Source organism: Xenia sp. Carnegie-2017, unplaced genomic scaffold (assembly GCF_021976095.1).
Source record: "Xenia sp. Carnegie-2017 unplaced genomic scaffold, XeniaSp_v1 HiC_scaffold_22, whole genome shotgun sequence".
NCBI classification, from domain to species: domain Eukaryota; kingdom Metazoa; phylum Cnidaria; class Anthozoa; order Malacalcyonacea; family Xeniidae; genus Xenia; species Xenia sp. Carnegie-2017.
The window spans coordinates 4649274-4670724 of NW_025813485.1; the positions used below are offsets into that span (position 1 = coordinate 4649274).

The 21451-nt window shown below is 33.1% G+C and overlaps 3 protein-coding genes across 3 annotated transcripts; 1 reads left to right on the top strand and 2 right to left on the bottom strand.

The window, feature by feature from the left end:
• Window positions 1-1509: 1509 nt before the first annotated feature.
• LOC124446782 (60S ribosomal protein L33-B-like) lies at window positions 1510-3186 on the bottom strand. Its single transcript, XM_046997659.1, is given in 5 exon segments — window positions 1510-1658; window positions 2073-2164; window positions 2167-2372; window positions 2893-2935; window positions 3123-3186. Coding segments are annotated over 4 exon segments (339 nt in total). The 5' UTR covers window positions 2910-2935; window positions 3123-3186; the 3' UTR covers window positions 1510-1634.
• A 68-nt stretch (window positions 3187-3254) lies between these two features.
• Window positions 3255-5847, top strand: LOC124447082. The gene is made up of 2 exons (XM_046997981.1): window positions 3255-4353; window positions 4395-5847. Exons 1-2 carry the CDS (start codon window positions 3345-3347, stop codon window positions 5543-5545), a joined length of 2160 nt encoding a protein of 719 aa, XP_046853937.1. The 5' UTR covers window positions 3255-3344; the 3' UTR covers window positions 5546-5847.
• On the bottom strand, window positions 5588-19973 carry LOC124447083 (protein broad-minded-like). Its single transcript, XM_046997982.1, is given in 40 exon segments — window positions 5588-6411; window positions 6527-6572; window positions 6574-6611; window positions 6736-6837; window positions 6932-6988; window positions 7296-7379; window positions 7760-7914; window positions 8051-8245; window positions 8593-8676; window positions 8760-8833; window positions 8915-8963; window positions 9047-9143; window positions 9213-9324; window positions 9841-9951; window positions 10034-10122; window positions 10318-10455; window positions 11212-11327; window positions 11419-11506; window positions 11686-11766; window positions 11875-11929; window positions 12000-12046; window positions 12336-12531; window positions 13269-13408; window positions 13509-13565; window positions 13727-13812; window positions 13916-13987; window positions 14213-14341; window positions 14435-14528; window positions 14910-14966; window positions 15977-16124; window positions 16571-16632; window positions 16722-16825; window positions 16891-16942; window positions 17131-17203; window positions 17497-17621; window positions 17753-17827; window positions 18070-18195; window positions 18696-18753; window positions 19139-19285; window positions 19805-19973. Coding segments are annotated over 40 exon segments (3900 nt in total). The 5' UTR covers window positions 19972-19973; the 3' UTR covers window positions 5588-6297.
• Between the last annotated feature and the right edge of the window lie 1478 nt (window positions 19974-21451).

Genomic DNA, 21451 nt, shown 5'->3' on the forward strand with positions numbered 1-21451 from the left:
TCATACGTACCGATTAACTCCCATTTAATTTTGTTTTTGAATCATGAGAAGAAAAGGAGAAAATCCATTGACATCTTGGCACTTGTTGCCCGCGGTTTACATGTTAGCGGTTTTCTTTTTGCCCTCGCCGGCATGGTTTTAATGTCTATAGTTGTGTATTGCCTACTTTGCTTTTATGCATGGTGAAGTTATTCTGTGATAGTTATTCTGACAGGTTTGATGACATCTGACAAAATTTATATGTCTATATAAATATTATCATACCAGTATTGAAATTTATGCGCAACTTAACGGTGAAATAAAAATCATATGTCTGAAATTGTTTTAAGACAGAAACGGTGGAAAAACCAGTTTCTCGCCATGAACAATTTATTTGTGTTATTGTACTTTTTTATGCTAATTAGGCGATTATTTTGAACCTTAACTGCTGCATAAAAATCGTACACACTCACCATCCTTAAAGTAATCTATAAGTATCATCGATCACCTGGGATCTTGTCTTGGTTTTGAAAAAAGTTTCACCGTTTTTTTGAGATGGAAGTAAAAGTTCGTGAGGGAAGCTAAATTTCAGAAGAGGGGAAAATATGGTCTCCTCAAGCATGCATGGTCCGCTTGATCAATTGCTTGAATTCATAGCCATGGCAATGACCAAATGCATGAACTAGCATTGTTTTCTGCGTAACTGGTTCACTTCTTTAATACATTTTTACTTAATTGATATCTTTCACAATAGAACTCTTTCATGATGTTCTATTAGTATTTAGAAAGTCAAATGCATCATGAACGAAAGCATCCATGGGCTTCAAACATCGATTATCTCTTTCCTTATATCACTTAATGTTGAAATAAATAATTGAGTCTTTAAAAGACGATAACTTTTACAATGATTATATCATTAAAGCCATTTTTATAGTCTAAATTGAACCCCACTTTCAATTCATTAGATAACGAAATCTTAAATCATTTTGGATGGAAAACTCATTTAAATAATTTTTTTAATATATTAGCTTACTAACTGCGCACTCGTAACGTTATTAATGGTAGAGAAAATTAAATTACAATAAGCTTATTCCAGGAAAAAACAATTGAGTAGCTGCAACTCTCTAATGTTTCATTTGAGAATAACATTCATGATTTTGATTTTGAGGTCAATTTCAAGGTATATATTGATAATGCATTGTACATGACGATTTTTATGGAAACGTTTGTTGCGTTCAAATACATTCTCAACTATTTACTTAATATTAACGAATGAATTGTTTGATACATTTAAAAAACACTCTCTGGTTTCTCCTTAGCTTCATGAAAAATGCTGTCCGAGAAAGAATCTGGTGTTCGAAAAGAAGTCCTTAAAAACAATCGACGATCAAAAGTCACAATATTTACAATAAAGACCATGACTTCTCAAAGATTTATGTGACCTTGGCAAAATAACTGAAGAATTTTTAAATGGGCCAACAAAAACTTCCTAAATAAACATACAACAAACATAAATTGCATTCTGTCCCAAAAGTTTACACAATACATGTATTGAAAGTATACACTATGTATGGAAACTCTTCACAAAAGACAAGGGCACAATATTTATTTGAGCTGATTTAATACATTTATTTACTTGAAATGCAAAGCCAATATTATACTCGAGATGGATACAGCATCTAGAAAGAGAATGGATAAGTATTAAATTTTAGATTTTCTGTTTACTTCTGCAATTTGCAAAATTTCCAAATGTGCAAAACAGCAACACTACCTTAACAATATAAACTTAAAGATATTGCTGAAATATGTTTTAGCATTTAGAAAGTGATGACTGCCTTTAGTTTTGTGTACAGTAAAGTGTTCAAAATTATTAAACAATTTTTGAGAATAAAGATAGAATTTTCCACTCTTCATTATGTTTCATCTTCATACTTTCAGAAATTTTTCCCACACATGCAACACATTTGTTTTTGTAAAAATAGTCAAAAAACTACAGCAAGCCAAAAATTTTCAAAAACAAAAGTTGCTGAGCAATTTTTTAGAGATTCAGATCCTGCATTACATATGTAGAAATCAATGCTTTAATGACTTACCACACGAACAGTAGCTCCAAAACATTTGGGTGGAAGGTTATGTCGAAACTTTGCTCTAACTACACCACTGTTGCCATGTGGTCTGGTTACCTTCCCCAAATACATCGAATTTTACTTGCCGGTTGCTTTCCCTTGGCCTCTCTCTTCTTATGTGCTCTATATACATAGGCAATGCGTTTTCCTAGGTAGAACTCTGTCTCCTTCTTGTCATTCACTCCTTCTATCTTTACCAACGAAGTATTGGGGTCCTGACTTCTGAGACTACGTTTGTAACCTAATACAACACCTTTTGTGTACAACCTATATAATATTAAATCATATTAATATGAGATATTACAAATTTCAGTCATGTCTTCTTATATCAAAGTTTGCTTTATACTTCGGGATGTTGAAGACATCAAAAACCAAGCTTATCTTATTTCTTAGTTACCACCTATCTTGGACTTGAGCAATTTTTATATTGGTTAAATTGCAGAATACCTGTCTGGTTGGTTTCTGTGTGAGGGTTTGGGTCAAGTTTATTTTATATATGTGTATGATGAGTGGATGGGTATTCTGCAATCACTCCATTATATCCCCAATACATGCAGCTTTTTTCTCCCCCCCCCATTGCCATCATATTTTCCCCGGACATTGTATTAAGTAGGGAGGAGATCGATCGAAGTCATTCCTCTGACTCAAACACTGAATCAAATCAAATCTGAATCAAATCTGAATCAAATCAACAAAGATGAGAATGAGATAATTTGCTACCCAAAGCATGTACACAAGACAAAAAGCTCTCCATATATCATTAGAAAGGCTTGGAAATATATATTACCTCACTGGTTGAGACATAATGCGAATAATCGAGGCAAATGGACCTAAAAAAATAATCTTAATACAGTTAATACACCCAACTTCCATTTACAAAGTACACTTCCAAATTTAACTATTTCGACAAAAAATAGCAAAATAATTAAATTTTAATACTTTCACTTAAAAAAATGCTATCTTTAATTTAAGATGGTAAAAATTTAGGGATGATACTGCAGGATTTAAAACACTTACTTGGGTAAACGCTCGTCGAACGACAGCTCTGTCAGTGGAAAGGAACAACAATATATGAGCCCTCAAATATTAGCAAAACCAGCCAGCGGTTTCAAAGCTTTATGGTTGACATAGCAACAAGTTGCAAACATGGCCGACATTGAAGTAAGATCATTCAGTAAAATAAACTGATTGCTTTTTTAGGTGCCCTTTTTCTTCAATTGATTGGTATGGAATGAATTCATGGCAGTCTCTGGAAACCCTTCGTCCAAATCTTTGATAAATAGTTATGAGTTAGCTCTTCTCGAAGCGAAACATTCATGTCAGATTGCGAGCAGTGTAGAACTTTATAAATGTTTTGAAATTTTTGACGAGCTTATTCCTATGTTAGGACAGTATAAGAGGGTGATAAAAATGATCCGAGATCACTTATTTGATGCAGTATTTAGTCGCGAGTATACTGTTAACATTCAATTGCCTTCACTCACAGGAATGGAAGAAGACAGCAAAACGGCTTCGATTAAGCGCATTCCGCATTTTGTAATTCTAAATAAACTTGCTGATGAAAGAAACAATCGCGCAGAAAGAGCTGAAGAAAAAATTTCACAACTAACTAATAGATTGGAAGAAAGCAGACATGAAATTCAAAAGCTTGAGAAATGTATTGCCAATCAAAAATCCATTAACGAAAAACAAGAGGAGAACATGCAAGAATTGCAAAGGATTATAAAATACAAAGAGGAAGAAAATACTTCCTTAAGTGTTGAGTTGCGCTATCAGAAGGAGAAACTGAACTGTGAAATTAATGAATTAAATGACTCCATTGAAAGCCTTAGGAAAGAGCTGAAAGGCAAAACTGATAAGATCAACGCCTTGAATCAGTTTAAACTGTGTCATGATAAAGTTCAAGATGATTTTCATGATCCAAGTGTGTTTACGCCAGCGCCTCAAAAGAAGTCCTTTTCCGCTGAAGAACAAAAATTGCGCAAAGATATTGTTGAAGGAAAGTCCTTAGAGACGCAACTTCTATCGCTAAGAAATACTTGCATTGAACAATATGATGAATACTTGGAAGAATGGAATATTCTAAAGAAAAGCAAGGATAACGATGTAGCGGTCGATGAAAACCATTCAAAACGCAAAATTGGGTTTATAAAAATGATAACTAGCATTGAAAACGAACTTTCTCAGACTTCTACACACCTTTCTATTTTAAAGGACAACTTGGAGCAAGTTAATGTGAAAGACGACAGTTGAAGCAAAATGAAAACTTAGTTGATGCTGAGATGAATGTGATGGAGGATTCAAATTTGTTGCACGCCATAAAAGATTCTAGCCTGAATTGCACATTTGTACCACAAGAGGCAATTTTTAGCAAGTATGCTGTTGTGCTCGAATATTCTTGTAATAAAGGAAGGACATTCCAAGAAATGCCTGGTTTACAACATTGTCAAAGTTGTGCTGCAAAAACGCTTGTGTGTCCTCATAAGGCGACATCAGATGAAACCGTATTTCATTTACCATTAAAGTGTACGTATATCAAGTTTGTAAGACCCCAACCAAGCGTTTTTCTTCCTAGTAACAATTCGCAGAAGGAAACATCTGTGATTGGAAATGAAGACATATTTTACAACATTCCGCAAAGTTTATGGAATGATTTAGCAAATCGAGAAGAGAAAACTCAGCAAAGAGTTCCGATGACTTTAAAAACAGAATTCATTGTTTCCTTGATCGAACAGTTTTACGCTTTTGTTCATGCAGTAGAAGTTTCTGACAGCGATGACATAACTTTGTCTATCTTGGATGTTTGGCATAAATTCCTCAACGAACGTTATCAATCTAAAAGCGTCGCCAATTTAATGACAAGGGCCGTTTTGGAGACAATTCAACGTAGTAATACAGTACAACAGTTTATTGAAATGTTTATTGAATGTTTATCTGGCATCTTAGATCCAGCAACATTTCGATATTTTCTGATTGTGCGAAAACTAATACAAAGTGTTTCCTGGAAATCACTCGATGATTTTGCGCCATTTGCAAGTATTATCTATCCCTTCATGGACGTTGATGATCTGGAACAGTTCACAATGAGTTTTCGTGCTTACAGTGAAAACACAATCAATGAAGAATGCGTTCGAAATTTTTTCTTGTCCTTGATTTTAAAGCAGCGCGAGCCCGCTTTTCATGACATGGAGAATCAGTTGTTAAGTCGTTCAGAAGTTATCAACGGCATTATGTCCGAAAGTGTCTTCATTGAAGCCATGGTTGAAATATCTCCATTGATTTCAGAAAAATCGTGCAAGAGTCTGTTGGCACAGTCGAAAGCAGGCGTGAAAGATAAATGTCCTCTTTCCATAGTCCATCTATCACAAATTGCTTGCTACCTAGTACTTTGTCAACAGACATCTGTTGTGGAAATGAAACTCAATGCCCAATATTCATGATTCAATAAGGTGTAATTTCGAACAAAATGGCAAAACCGACACTTGTTTCAATATACATTTATTAATTTGATCAAGCTAAAAACGGGATTTTCCAAATGCTTTCATTTGCCTTTTTAGCGATATTTCGAACAGTTTAATTGTTGTAAACAGAGGTAAATGTCAACATTGTTGTTCACAGTGTTAAGTACATGTCAATATTATTGCAAGCTACGAACAGTACGACTGTAAGGAACGTCTTTTATAATACAAAGAAAAGCATTTGGAAAAATAAAAATTTAATTAATATACAAACAATGAAAAAAGGTGAAATTTTCAAAAGAAAAGTAGACGTATAAATAATTTACAGTAGTTTACATGAAAAGTATTATGAACAAAATTTACAGAATAAGTCTTAAAAAATATTTATATATGGTACAACATGTTTAGAAACCTTCAACTTTTTCTTTTGCATAGGTAGTGTGCAGTTTTTTAATAAACTTCCTCTCCTTATTATTTATAAATGTAAAACCCTTTTGGTTTGTCAATTAAAAGATCAAATAGAAGGATTATTACAAAAGCAAAACTTGCATATGTCGCAGCTTACTGCCATCGATCACATTCATGAAGTCGGTAGCAAGTTTAGTCATGCTATGCACTATTATTTATTTTTTACAATTCATAGTGACAGAACAGAGAACTATTTACAAAGCATGAACAAACTTGCGAGCTGACTACGTCACTGCATGCCACTGCATATCACTAGTCAAACACCATTAAGCCTTTGTGATGTTTTGTAAATCTTTTAAAATTATGGAGCGATAGCGGTTTTCCAGATCGGTCATATAGTCCATATAATCGGAGACTTTGAACCCGATGATGGGACGTTCCTGAAACAAAAAGGCAGTCACAGGTTGTGATTATATAGGTACAAAAGTATATGAAACTGGAAAACAGGAGCATTCGAAATGAATAAAATGGATTTGAGATTTCGATGTTATTTACCTTCAAAAAGAACACCAAACTTATTCGCTGTGTTTCAAGGAGAATTTCTCTCCAAATGACGCAGGATGGCAACACACAAGTATACCTAATTTAAATGTTCACGCCATTTTATTTTATTAAAAAAAAAGATGAGCAAATTGTTCAAAACCAGATTATGATCAATGTTGGTCGAGGTAATCAAACAAAAGCAAAGGACTACGAAAGATTACCTGATAATCAATCCCGATTGCCAAACAAATGATTATGTAAGCACAAATATCTTCCCAATCCAAATAGTTCCAAAAGCATTGAGTCAACCAGTGTTGGCAAATCTAACAAAAAAATAAACACCATCAACAACATTTAAGAGAACTAAATTTCAAAGTTTGACTGAGCGAGCAGTCCTCTTTTACTCCAATTTATTACTTGAGATGGAGTATAGCCTGAAATCCTGAAAGCAGAAAACACCAGAGGAACATCAGCCTACATAAAGCAAATGTGATGTACTTTATAGAGATTATGGTACAATAAGGTGGCTTATGCATTGCGCATTTTTACAGTTCTAAGCATTGATTTTCATATTTGCTGTTTGACCTTCTACAATAGAAATAAACATTGGGCATTCCATGTCTATCTATCTACAATGTCTATTTCAAAACAAACAACGTTTTAATTGACAATATGAAGAAAACATTCACTCGAACTGTTAAAAGATGATCATGTCACAAAAATTGAGATAAAATTTATAAAAGAGTTGTTACATAATTTCTAAACTAATAAACAATTTTACCTGTAACACCAACTCAATATTGTGACAAACAGACGAATATATTGGGGGTATGCCACTGGCCATTAATGATGCAGGAAGATGAACCTATGAAGAATTCAATGGATGAATTATATACATAAAAACCATACGTAAGGAAACACGAGAGCAAACAGGGGTCAATCCGTTTTAAACAAAAGTTCACTGTAAGGGAAGAAAAAATCATTGAAAGTATTGTTTTGTTTATCAAGCCATTCAAAAATACCACCATGCTTCAACCATAATCTCAGATTTCTAACATAAAAGTGCAAACTCTAAAATTATTCTTGTTCTGTATTCTTGTTACAGAAACGTTTGACTAGTGCTACAGATTTTTGTGCTGAGAGCAAGAATTGAAAATCAATGCACGTTACAAGTAACAAATCTCTTTCTGTATTATCATCAACACAAAGATACGGCTTATGTTTCGGTTTTATCTGGGTACTTACAGAAACGTGTAGCCTTGGAGTCCAGAGGTAGACGGATGAAACAAGAGCTGAAAATTTGTAAAGGAAATTCCAACATCTCTCACCGTCACCAGACATAATTAGGAAAATCGTTGAAGCAAACCAATCAAAACCAGGATAGGAACCACTCAAAAAATCTAGTTGAGATGCCAAGTTAAGAAATGTTTAGTTATTTAAAGGGGATAATTCATTTATAAAAAGATGTGTTAAAGGGAACAATACAACAACAATCAAAATTCAAGATATTTTTTCTAAAGACTACATGAAGGATACTGATATCAGATTCAAATGTTCTATGTTGCTGTCCTTGCAAAAAGCATTTCACTTTCTTTAAAAGAAAAATCAGACTTTGATCACTCTCGGTGTTCGCGTTAAGCAACTTTAAATGACTGCCATATCGAGTGACCAGCTTCGTCCCAAGAATTTGAATATTTGACAAAGTTACATCTTTCAGAATAGTCTCACTACCTGAAATAAAAACTTGGGTGTGAAAACTCTTTAAATTACCAAACGAAACGACAAAAACTAGGTATCCAAGGATTATGTAAAGTTTCAAAAAAGTTGGAAATTTTAGAATGAAGCCTGTAAAATATTGACTTCGATAAAACTGCGCTTGAGTTATCTTTGAACAATCGACATAATCGGAAAGAATGGTTAAAAAATGAATAAAGTGGACTATCGAAATCCCCCATATTCCACTATTTCTTCCAAACTTTACACACAAAAATGAGGCTAAAGAATCAAAGAATTGTTAGAGTAGATGGTGCAAGCAAATAATACAAACGTTTTGTAGGCATTTGTGGAGATAATCATACCTGAGAAGTCAATAAGAGGAAATATAGCTTCTTCAGGATTTTCAGATTGAATTACAACAAGTTTTTCCAACAATCGACCTATTACTGCCAATTAAAAGAAGCAAAGCTTTTCCAATGAAAAAATAGACATAAAGAAAAATTTTTAAGGAAACACATGGTTTCCTCACCTGCTCCTCTGACGCTCTTGCGTTTATACAGAAGTTCAGAAACTATTTCATGACATTTGGACAGCCCTTCCTTGCTAAAAAGGAATATTATGTATACGTCGTAAGTTAGTCCTTTTTCTGATCTTGCTCAAAACTTGCTACTCAACAAGAGACACCTGAGATGCAGATCTTTCCAGTCAAAATATTGAAAAACGTCATCATCATCTACAAAAAGTTGAATAATTAGTATCGAGCTTAGTGAGATATGGTAGAAAATTTATGTGATAAAATTATGGATTTAAATTCACCTTGAATATTTGATTTGGTTGATAATTCACCGTGAAAATACTTCGATGGTGGAGGATAATGAGAGAACATTGGAATTGTGCTAAATTCACTGGAGTCCTACAGCATCACATTATAATATTGTTCAATAACATTGTAATTTTACAGTATCCTGAAAAATTAACTTACATTTGATAAACTTTCTGGAGGTAAATTTCTTTCATTTGGTCCACCAACAAAGTATGTTCTCACAAGAATATTATTACGTGCCATTGACAATGCATCAATAACGAAGTTTGAACTATACATAAGAATGCTTTGAAGTGTCGCATATAAATTTGCATTGTACACTTATTCTCAAGCAAGCATAATGAAAAGATACACATCATGACATGAAAAAACTGATCTTCTACAAAAACCATGACCAGCCGACAATTTAAAGAAGTATAATATAAAACAAATTCCGAAGAAAAATCTTTATGCGAGTGATGTTCTTCCATCTTACAAATTTCGGGTAGACTTGATTATTCTTACAATTGATTAAGAATTTCAAATCAAGTAGAGCTTTCTCATAGCGTCGTTGTGATCTTTGATAGCGTATGCATAGTTTATGAATTCGTTTTTTCGGAATTTGTTTTAGATCTTCTACAAATTTAGCAAAATTTTTGCAATTATAAAAAGAGAGTGTACTAGTTTACAGCATTATATTTATCAACTTGTCTAAAATAAATGACTTTAACGTCAGTAGAAGGTCGTGAAACATTCTTCAAAAATAAATCTTTAAATGCACTAAAAGAGCAGTACAAAAAATCCTCACCTGTTACTCAGAATACTTTGTGCTTGGAGCTGAAGCAAGACTTCTTGCACGTTGTATTGGGTTTGAAGAAGCAGGAAGGAATCCAATGAAGAACACATGTTGTTTAATAATCTATTTTTAAAACACACAAGATGTAACACTGTGGTTACCAAAGAAAAAACTTCACTTGTGAATCACTCAACAAAAAACTTACTTTAAACCAAATATATGCGCGTCATCATAATTCAACAAAAGCTTCACTTTTCGTTCGGAATCGATGAGTGCGAGCCAATCAATTATCTCCTGAAGCATAGAAAGTTTGATTCTTCAAGACAGCATACAATGTAAGTTAAGGTAAACAAAATATGAAGCTTTCCAAACAGAACAAAGATAACAATGATACGTTAAATGCTCAAAACAAATAAGTTTATAAATGAATAACCGAGATAAAGAAGGATGATATCATCGTAATCAAAACAAAATTTCAAAAGCACCCACCACAATTGATGTTGGGTACGGATATCTGTCGATGCGTGTTGATAGATTGTCCGGTGAAAGATTAGATGAAGGTTGATCAGTAAAAAGTTCATAAACAGCTGGGAATGATGACAGAACGTTGAGCAAGTTTGACATCACCTGAAAAACACCGCAAAACAGCTACGTAAAATGGAAAAAGTAATAGTTATTCACAAGTTCATAGTGCTTTGTTTTATAAACTATGGATGACATTTTTGTGAACACCAACCGCACGTCATTGTGGTCACCATGTGGAAAGTCTCCTCACCATGGGATTTGTAACCTCATGTACGATTGTCTAACGTTTTCTCACATTGTATGACGTAAGATTTCTCACCTTATGCAAAGTCTTCTCACATTGTATGACGTAAGATTTCTCACCTTATGCAAAGTTTTCTCACATTGTATGACGTAAGATTTCTCACCTTATGCAAAGTTTTCTCACATTGTATGACGTAAGATTTCTCACCTTATGCAAAGTTTTCTCACATTGTATGACGTAAGATTTCTCACCTTATGCAAAGTTTTCTCACATTGTATGACGTAAGATTTCTCACCTTATGCAAAGTTTCTCACATTGTATGACGTAAGATTTCTCACCTTATGCAAAGTTTTCTCATTGTTGACGTAAGATTGTTATGCAAAGTTTTCTCACATTGTATGACGTAAGATTTCTCACCTTATGCAAAGTTAGATTTCTCACCTTATGCAAATTTCTCACATTGTAAACGTTAGATTTCTCACCTTATGCAAAGTTTTCTCACATTGTATGACGTAAGATTTCTCACCTTATGCAAAGTTTTCTCACATTGTATGACGTAAGATTTCTCACCTTATGCAAAGTTTTCTCACATTGTATGACGTAAGATTTCTCACCTTATGCAAAGTCTTCTCGATGGTATTTTCCTTCATTCTAGGCGAAAGTATCTTATTGTCATCTTCCCCTCCTTCCAAACAAAACCATAAGTCACGAAGGAGACTTTCTATGTATCCTGTAAAAGAAAAAACTGCATTTATAAAAAATTCTCCCCAATGTTCCGGACATAGATATTACGTATGTAAATCCCCCTGATAAAGGATTACCTGAATTCCTAAGAGCTATAACACCAGGGCAAGTTGCTGAAATTTGCGTCACCATAACACCGTAGCCAAATTTCTCGCATTTACTAACCTATATATATCATATTTAAATTTAAAAGTTGATCAACTTGGTTGGCATTATAACATTTTTAAATCTCAAACACGAAAAACAAAAAACTTTCTTGGGTCAGTTGGGTGGACTAAAAATAAAGGTTAATCATTCGGGAATCGAGTAGGTAAACAGTTTATAATAATGGTTTTCGTCTGCACCTGTAACTTTTGTCTATATCTTTCGTACATATAATAAACACATTCAGTCATTGCACCAGATTGTTGCAACAGCAATACACCCTATAATTATCAAAAATAAAATGAACAGGCTCACTTAATTTACATACTGACGACTAAATACATAAATGAATCGACAATATAACAGTGAGGAAATTAATGTGTCCTTGCCTTTGGTGTTCCAGCAAAGTTTAGAAGGTTATCTATGAGAGCTTTTGAGAGTATTCTATACGAAAAAATCCAAACTACGATTACTGCTGGTTTTTTATCAAATTCAAATATGTTGCGTCAATGACCTATTTTCCTCGAAATTTTCTTGATAATCAGGAACAAAATTGGGCGGCTAAAAACGTAAGGTACGCTTTAGTACAAAAATTGATCTTGAAACATACAATTAAGCATCATAGTGAATGGCAGTCAATTTCTCTTTTAAAATGAACGGCCTTTCGGAATTTGTTGCATCGACCTTGTTTGAAGAGTTTTAAGGAGTTCGTTTCACCTAAATAAGTTTCTCCATGCATCGGTAGAAGTCTTTCCAGCGGTTAGCGAAATACTTAAAACAGGGTTTTTCAAGTTAAAGTTAGAGTTCCTTAACTACAATGATATTGTCAAAAGTTAAATGCCTTACGTACCAAAGTTAACGCATTAGCAATGCATTGATGGAGGCCATAGTGACTGACAAGAAGAAGACCTTCACAGCTATTGTACAGTTGCCGACAGACGAAAAGAAAAGCGGTGACCGATGCTGGGGATAACATAACATTACCACGTAGATTGTCAGTGAGAGATTTTTTTGTGAATTCAATGATTACGTGTGCTGGTGCAAACCTACATTCAAAAATACAACAAAAGCTCAAATTTTTAAATGTATATACATGTTTGATATCACACGCCATATAGTTCATATCATTATAATAAACATAATATAATACATACAACATTCTTATATTTCTCAGTCTTACGTTTCAGATCAGTTAAATTTGGGATTAAAAGATGATTTGTGATATGAAAGTCATCCAATTATAAATACAAAATAGAATAATTTGAAAGTTAATACAAACATCTTTGTACATGCAGTAATCGATTGGGTTGAACACAAAAAAATTTAAATTTCAACGCGCAAAAATAAGCCGTGTCAAAAACCATATCTATGTAATTAATTAGTCCGACCCTGAATTCTTGCCATTTCTGACAATAAACAGACATTTTTTGCATGGATTTACAATATATTGACAAAACTTACGTAAAAGTCTGCAAACAATCTGGATCCTCCCAAGAAAACATTTTCATACAAACGTATATGTGGTTATGGTTTTGTTTAGTAATTCATGAAAGAAATGTCTTAACACTAATCATTCTAGTTTTTATGTACTCAACATACATGTTAAATTTGACTACACAACATTTTAATCAACTTTCAATTATGTAAATTTACACACATGGCTGCAATGGTGTACCTTAATAAACTATCTATCTATCCATCTATTTACATATCTATGGTCAGGAGTAATTGCATGGTCATATTGTAAATAAAAGCGTCAAGAACTTAATACTCATTCACCAACCTATTTCGTCGCCATCTTTCATGATTTTCGCCATACAACAAAAGCCTCCTTCCACAATCTGAAGCAGCTAAACACGCAAGGACATCAGCTATGTTTAAGAGTGTAAATCTGTTGGACTCTTCGAATTCTCCTTCCTCATCCTAAAGAAAAGAAAAAAAGTTATCACAATAAACTTTTCTCTTAAACAAGCACAACAGAAGTTAGGTAGCGCGTAGCGAATCAATTTAATTGAGGAACTACCGTAATTTCTTCAAGATATTTCTGAAGAGGCAGCAGAAAAGTATTAGCTACAATGTCCTAAACAATGTAAATGTCAAGAAACTGGAGTGAGTGAATACAAGGTCAACAAAAGAATGTAAATTACACGAACAATAGCACAGGCTTCTAGCATTAAAGAATAAATGTGTTAAGTACAATATACTACGAATATGCAGTAGTAGAGTGATCGAAAAAAGAACCTTTGACAACAGTTCCTGAGAGGCGATGCTGTTCGATGCAATTTCTTTCAACACAGTAACAACAAGTTCTGAAGGATGATTTGAGCCTGTAACACACGAAGATGTCTTTATTCACAACGCTTTTCCTTAAACTTTAAAATAACAAACAATTCTTATTTGCCCTCTCTCTCTCTCTTACACAAAACGTACCTGGGTATTTCGGATAAGTAGCTGACATAATTTCAATAAATGCAACCACGACGTCAGTCGTTGAAATATCATCTATAAAGCATGCGTACTATAGTTAACAATCAAAAAATTGTGATTTAAAAAATATCATTATATCTATGGCATTGAAATCTCATTGTTACGACTTTATAAGATTACTAAAATAGCAAATGAAATTACAAAAGTCCCCTTCAAGGTCTTGCAGTTGATCCGGATGTACAACGTAGCATTTTATGAAACATGAAATAATCAATACAATGTTGGGCAGGTTAAGCGTACCGTCAAAATTCGGCAGAGTAACAGGAAATAATTCTCTTGAATCTTTATAGAGCAACAATCGACCAATAAGACAAAGAGAATGTACAAAATACACGTAATCAAGCTTTTCCATGGAGTAGAAGTCTTCACCTTTTAAAAAAACCAAACAGATACGTATGTATATAACAACATATAATCCATTGATAGGAACATGCATTTTATTGAGCAATTTTCTAAACAAACCTTCATCAATTTCAATGTCATCACTCGTATCAAAGAGTAATAAACTTTTGCTAATAGACGCAAACTCCATGAAATGCTGAATTGCATCGATTACCTGAAGTTACATATAAAAAATACCTTAGCTATTACAAAGCTATCAATAATATGACCACAGCATCATTCAACCTTATGGTCAAATTTTTTTCAAATGATGGTCATTCCCTCCCTGTTCATAATGGAAGCAGTAAAGACATACCATGATTTAATATCCCACAATATCCACTCAATAGAAATAGTTTCTAATTACAAATGTAACAACTTTCGCGAAGAGCTATATCCTCAACTTCATGAAACCGAATTGAATAGAGATTTATGTATTTATTTTTGGCATTCAAAGCACAAAGAAGCACTTTTTAACTTTGTAAAGGGTTTCGCTTATAAAATCAAGTGAGCCAACGTATTTACCAAAGTAAACAAAGTAAATGGTTGTATTTACCAAATGCGGATGAAGTTTTAGCTGTTTGACAACAAATTTTCGACTGTAATAACCATGCTGTAAATTAAAAGATTGATGATTAAAATATTTTAAAAGATCACTTGCTATATGACTACGTACAACAACATAAATATCCACTCATTCTCCTCGTCAATAAAGAAAATTTTCTATCCTCCTCGTCAATAAAGAGAATTTTCTATCCTCCTCGTCAATAAAGAAAATGTTCTATCTTCCTCGTCAATAAAGAAAATGTTCTATCTTCCTCGTCAATAAAGAAAATTTTCTATCTTCCTCGTCAATAAAGAAAATTTTCTATCTTCCTCGTCAATAAAGAAAATGTTATATCTTCCTCGTCAATAAAGAAAATGTTCTATCTTCCTCGTCAATAAAGAAAATTTTCTATCTTCCTCGTCAATAAAGAAAATTTTCTATCTTCCTCGTCAATAAAGAAAATGTTCTATCTTCCTCGTCAATAAAGAAAATGTTTTATCTTCCTCGTCAATAAAGAAAATGTTCTATCTTCCTCGTCAATAAAGAAAATGTTATATCTTCCTCGTCAATAAAGAAAATGTTCTATCTTTCTCGTCAATAAAGAAAATGTTCTATCTTCCTCGTCAATAAAGAAAATGTTATATCTTCCTCGTGAATAAAGAAAATGTTTTATCTTCCTCGTCAATAAAGAAAATGTTCTATCTTCTTCGTCAATAAAGAAAATGTTTTATCTTCCTCGTCAATAAAGAAAATGTTATATCTTCCTCGTCAATAAAGAAAATATTCTATCTTCCTCGTCAATAAAGAAAATGTTATATCTTCCTCGTCAATAAAGAAAATGTTCTATCTTCCTCGTCAATAAAGAAAATGTTCTATCTTCCTCGTCAATAAAAAAGTTTTATCTTCCTCGTCAATAAAAAATGTTATATCTTCCTCGTCAATAAAGAAAATGTTATATCTTCCTCGTCAATTAAGAAAATGTTATATCTTGCTCATGAATAAAAAATGCCATCTCCAAAATCAAAAAGAATTTCAAGTGACATCAAAACGACACGTTTCCGGTGTTTTAATCTTACCATCCACTTTTTAAACCATGAAGCCTTCGGGTCCAATATAGCCAAATAATGCAGTGGAGATATCACTGCATTGAAAGAGGATAACTCAAAATAGTTACTTCCCAGGCTAAGCAGCGATATGGCGCTTTCCAAAATATCTTCGACAAATCTAAAAACAAACCATACACACGTTATTTATTGATGATAGTTGAACAAGTAAAAAATAAGAAAAATGAAATTGTATGTTAGTAATGCTACCATAACTGTTTGCTATAAAAAAAACAAACAAGTATATCAGAGCTCTTATTGATAGCAGAGACTCTTGCCGCTGACAGGACTACTCTGTTTAAAGGTTTACTACTACCACAAACAAAACGGTGTTTAATGCGCGGTCATTTGGATCCAGCTGAAGTAATTGCCATTGGGATAAGCTGATTTATCTGTGAAACTGGTATTTCAAATATACGTAGCGTCTCTTTCTCTTTAAGTTTTTTATTTCTCACTTTTATGATAGATGTTTTTCAAATTCATTTTTTACGAAACTATTTCACCCTTAAACCTGTCCTTGAGGTACGTAAGAGCTTTGCATGGGTTACGCATGCGCAGAAATCATACCTTTCCGGGTATCGTATCCAGTAAGATGGAATTTCGTGCATAAATTCATACAGCAACCGGAACTATAAAGTTCATATAACAGAAATTCACACAAACTACGAAAATAAGCTCTCAGAACTTAAAACAGGCTATAGAATACAAAAGGATTTACTTTCTTTATCATCATTTCGTCTTTTTTCCTTGATAACTTCAAACCATCATCAAGTTGTGTTTGACTGTATTGATTGCCTTTAAAGATCTCCACAAGATGATCAGCTAAAATCAAGATAAATATATTTACTAAATGACAATTCATATGAAAAAATATGACCATCCTATACCTAACCCTTCACCTTTTATAAGCTCGCACAAATAAAATACGATTAAAATTTTCTTTAGTAGATAAACGTTGAGCAAAGGATATTCGAAAAACCATTTTTATTTGGTTCTAAATGCACCATGCGGGCGCCGTTTAAAAATTTTTTCCTCCTTTTTGCAAGCGATCATTGAAGGGAGAAGCCTCACTTCAAGATATATTTACGTCATAATGTATTCAAGTCAAAATTTATACTTACTTAGACATGTAAACACCTCGCGTACAACGTGACCGCTGTTGATAATGTGCAGCCTCGACACAACTTTGAGGCCCATACTCTAAAATAAATTCGTAAAACATGAGTTATCATCACAGGACGTCAATTTAGAAACACCATTTAATTAAACATGTGGTAAAGCCTGGAACCAAAGCTTTAGGTGATGATGGACTGACTGGTGGTCTTCACATCGAAACATCACTAATTTATTATGGATGTGGTGAAGGCTGGAAAAAGTTTTTTCTGATAATGGTGATCTTTACACTGGAAACATCGCAACTTAATTAAATTCTATGAAGCAAGGAAAAAGTTTTTATGACGATGGTAGTAGTCTTCACACAGTTAAAAACTTACAGATATTTTTCGTGTTCATCTCCCAAACAAATACTAATTGATTGCTTAATGATACACCAATGTTCACTGGTAACAACGTCTGAAGGAGGAATTTGAGACAACGCCAAAAGAGCCTGGTAACGAGTCTAAGTTTCAAAAATGTTTTACTTCATTGATGAAAAAGAGTGAAAAATTTAATTTCATGTGAATGATCCAGCGATCAACGAAAAATATGCTGTAGATTTATGAAAGCATGTCCAAGTGAAGGGAATTGTACCTCAATTGATCGTGAAGTGTCCAATTTTTGTGCAATACTTCGCAACTTTTCATGGGGCATAAACATGTAGCTTAACTGTACAAGATATAAAAAGCAATTTATGATGATACAATGTATACAAGAAAATTCAACGTGATTAAGATGTTTCATAAATCACTTTGACGTATTTTAGTTTACAGTTATCAATACATTCTAAATTAGTGGAGTTCATTTTCAATAACATATGTCTTAGCAGTTAACATTTCATGTTATCCATCACAAATTGCACATCTAATTCATTATTGGTTTAACATTTACGTTCTAAAAATTTGTTGCACCTTGCCTGACGAAGAAAAAGATGATTCCTCTTCAATAGCTTCAACAGAAAAATATTTCCCGCTGTATTCACTGTAGCCAGGATCCATCCATACTTCCTCCTTTGACATAGCACCAAAATTCTGAGTCTACAGTGAGTTATTAAATTTTTTCAATGATTTAAACATACACAGCTAGTTCACTGAATGAAAAACGTTGGATTTTCAAAAAACGCAACTGGTTCCTATAAACTTTATAAGAATAATATTTAGAAAGTTATGGCGTTTGATTACTTTATTTTACTCGTCAATAAACACAATCTCCAAACTTTTTAGAAAAAGTTCCACATGACTAACGTTACATTTGAACTGATCAGAACTGATTAAACTACCTTCTATGATTTTTAAATCATTCAATATCAATTCATCGTCTAACTTAACATGTATGCACAAGCAGACTAATCAGTGCTATTTCATATAGAAACAAAATACACAATATCAAATACAATCAAAACAACAATAGCACAGTTATAAGCTAACATTATACATAACATGAAATAAAACATCAAAAAATACATGACTCTTAAAACTAAAATTAAACTTATTTCTAAAACATGATGCCCTTCATCATAATAAAAGATTACACATACCATTTCATTAACAACACACTTCATGCTGTCTATAATATACTGGTGTAAGGTGGCATATCTGAAAGAGCAGAATTTATGTCAAGAATTCTTAGAAATTAGAAATATACATAGCAACTTGAGCAGTAAAATCATATATGTGGAAAAAATATTAAAGGTTTAGACAATACAAGTTGAACAATCTTAAAATATAAGTAAATGGTTATATCAAAGCCTTAGGCCCACCTGTGACTAACAAGGAAATTTACAGCAACCAACCCCATTTAAGCATGCATTTCTAATTTTCAATGCATTACAAATAGACATCACCAAAATGCTTACTGGCAGGCAGGCTCCTCTGAATAAAACATGAGAAAAAAGAACAGCCTTGTATAATAATACAATAGTATGGTTGTTGAGAACAGGTAGACATATACATTTAGAGACACACCTAAAGTTATACTTACTCTTTAGAAGCCAATAACTCTTCAATAATAATGCGAACAGCATTGTGAAAATCTTCTCCACTTAAAGCCTGTTTCTCAATCTCATTTGCAACAACAGGAACGAATGTTGCATTTATTCTTTGTCGCAATTGTTTGACAAATTCATACCTTTAAAAAAAGGTAAAAATGTTATCCAAGTAGATGCATATTTTTTAGCAATAAAATTATTGCTCACAACATTCTGAGCTTGTTGTTATGCTTTTTACCATATATCCACATCATGTGCAAGAAAATGTATGGGCATGTCTCTTGTACATGGCATGCCTTTTGTACATAAATCTGTCTTTAAGCACTATATTCCATTTTTCGGTAATTAATGGCAGCCTTCACGTTAAGAAATCATTTTTGTTCGTTGACTCTTAGCTTGCCGTGGATAAGCTTTTTATGAGTATCCCTAACGTATTTGGGCACGTATTCAGTGAGTTAGAACTATCGTCAGGCAAGAGCAGCACGACTGAAGTTCTTTCCTTTTAGATATTAAATATATTCCTGTAAGGGACTGTCCAACTGTGTAAATACATAAATACATAAATCTTGGAATAGCTAAAGAATTCTTGACATAAGAATGTAAACATAAATCGAAATACTAAATAATTTGGACTTTTACTGCTAAACTAGATTAGTTACCGATGAAACTTTTCATCAGTTTCTTCTAAATGATTGAGATAATCTTCAGCTGCAGCCAGAGATTTGATCTGTTTTATCTCAGGCTCGATGCTTGCAATAAACTGCTTGAAACTTGCCCGAAATTCACTTTCAACTTTATCTTCCTTTCCGCTACTTTCGGCCGCCATCTTTTCTGTGGTGCAAAATTTGGTCCAAAACCATAGCAACAAACGCAAAAACTTTGATTTCAATTTTAGCAAATTATTACATTGATCTGAAAGAACCTGTTTGTGGGGAAGAATTTTATTCTATTGAACATTATAAGCACGAGTATAACTGACAATGTCAATCAACGAAATAAACGACAGTAACAATCGACAGTTGTTAATTTATTTGGTATCATATCAAACAGGCTTTCCCATAAAATTTAATACCCAGTAAAACAACCCAATTTACCTCCAAGAATTAACCAATATTTTTTATCAACTTATATCACTTAGTAAATGTTTCGAATACTCGTGTCCAGATTCAAACACACTTTTATTTATACTTACATGTAGGATCTTATTTTAATTACAAAAAATTGCTACGATATCAAGCTTATGCTGTGTGAAATTTTTTGCAAAGCTATTCCAAAGTAGGTGGCAGAAGTCTATTTTGGAATAAATCAATTTTTTTGCAGAACTTCTTTTCTAAATTAGAGAGCGAGGGAACTCTCTAACTTAGTTAGAATAATGCAAATACTCTTGCTTTTTTGTGTGTGAGCGTGATTAGATGTGCATGATTTTTTTCTAAATATTAATATAGTTTTCATAATCAAAATGTTTTATTGATCATCTGCAAACACCGAAGAATTCAAGTTAAGGATTTTGTTTTTTTTCATACTTTAATTTGTTAAACTTACCTTAAGGATCGTCGACTGACCATGCTAGGCTTTGTCGCTCTAAACAAGACACAGACAAATAATTGATAGATTTGATGTATGATAGAAACAAGTACACTTACATTCCTGACTTTTCCTTCATAGTCTCGTCCTTCGAATCTGAAAGCCTAAAGGACAAGTTAGACGCAGAACAAAAACAAACAAACATATACCTATGTCTTCTTCTGTATCTTCTCATCTTCTGCATCTGAAAAATACTCAATAACAAGTTAGTGGTGTGACAAAACTAACAAACAAACAGTCAAACATACAAATAAACAAACACATACCGCAATTTTGATCAGCAACTGTTGCCATGTATAGCTGTAAGAATAATTGTTCAAATACAATCATGACACATGTATTGTGCAAAACCATGCAGTGTTTGCAGAAGATCTGTCAAAATTTCATTCGAAAACGCTCACTTTACGATGCTATGCAGAATACAGCTGTAAACTTAGATTGCTGTCAGATTTTTCAAAAAACTTTATCAGAATATTTTGTGTTCACTATGATTTACAAAACTATAGAAGTTACTGCAACATAATTTAGTAGTTAGCAGTACCAGCCATTTGACATGTTATAACATCCCTCAATGTCATAACAGTGTCATGCATACGTACTAATATTTAAAGTCGACAGATTGTTTGACTGATACTTTCTTCAAATAGAAGTTAAATTTAAAGATTTTGCAATACTCTGCCAGCGTATTGCAATTTCTCTTTCATTTATCTAATGCATCCATT

Excerpts from the sequence above, each read along its gene's own strand:
- LOC124447082 (XM_046997981.1), top strand. The coding sequence starts at position 3,345 with ATGGCAGTCTCTGGAAACCCTTCGTCCAAATCTTTGATAAATAGTTAT. Across the intron at positions 4,354-4,394 it reads AGTTAATGTGAAAGACGACA|TGATGGAGGATTCAAATTTG; the intron begins GTTGAAGCAAAA and ends CTGAGATGAATG.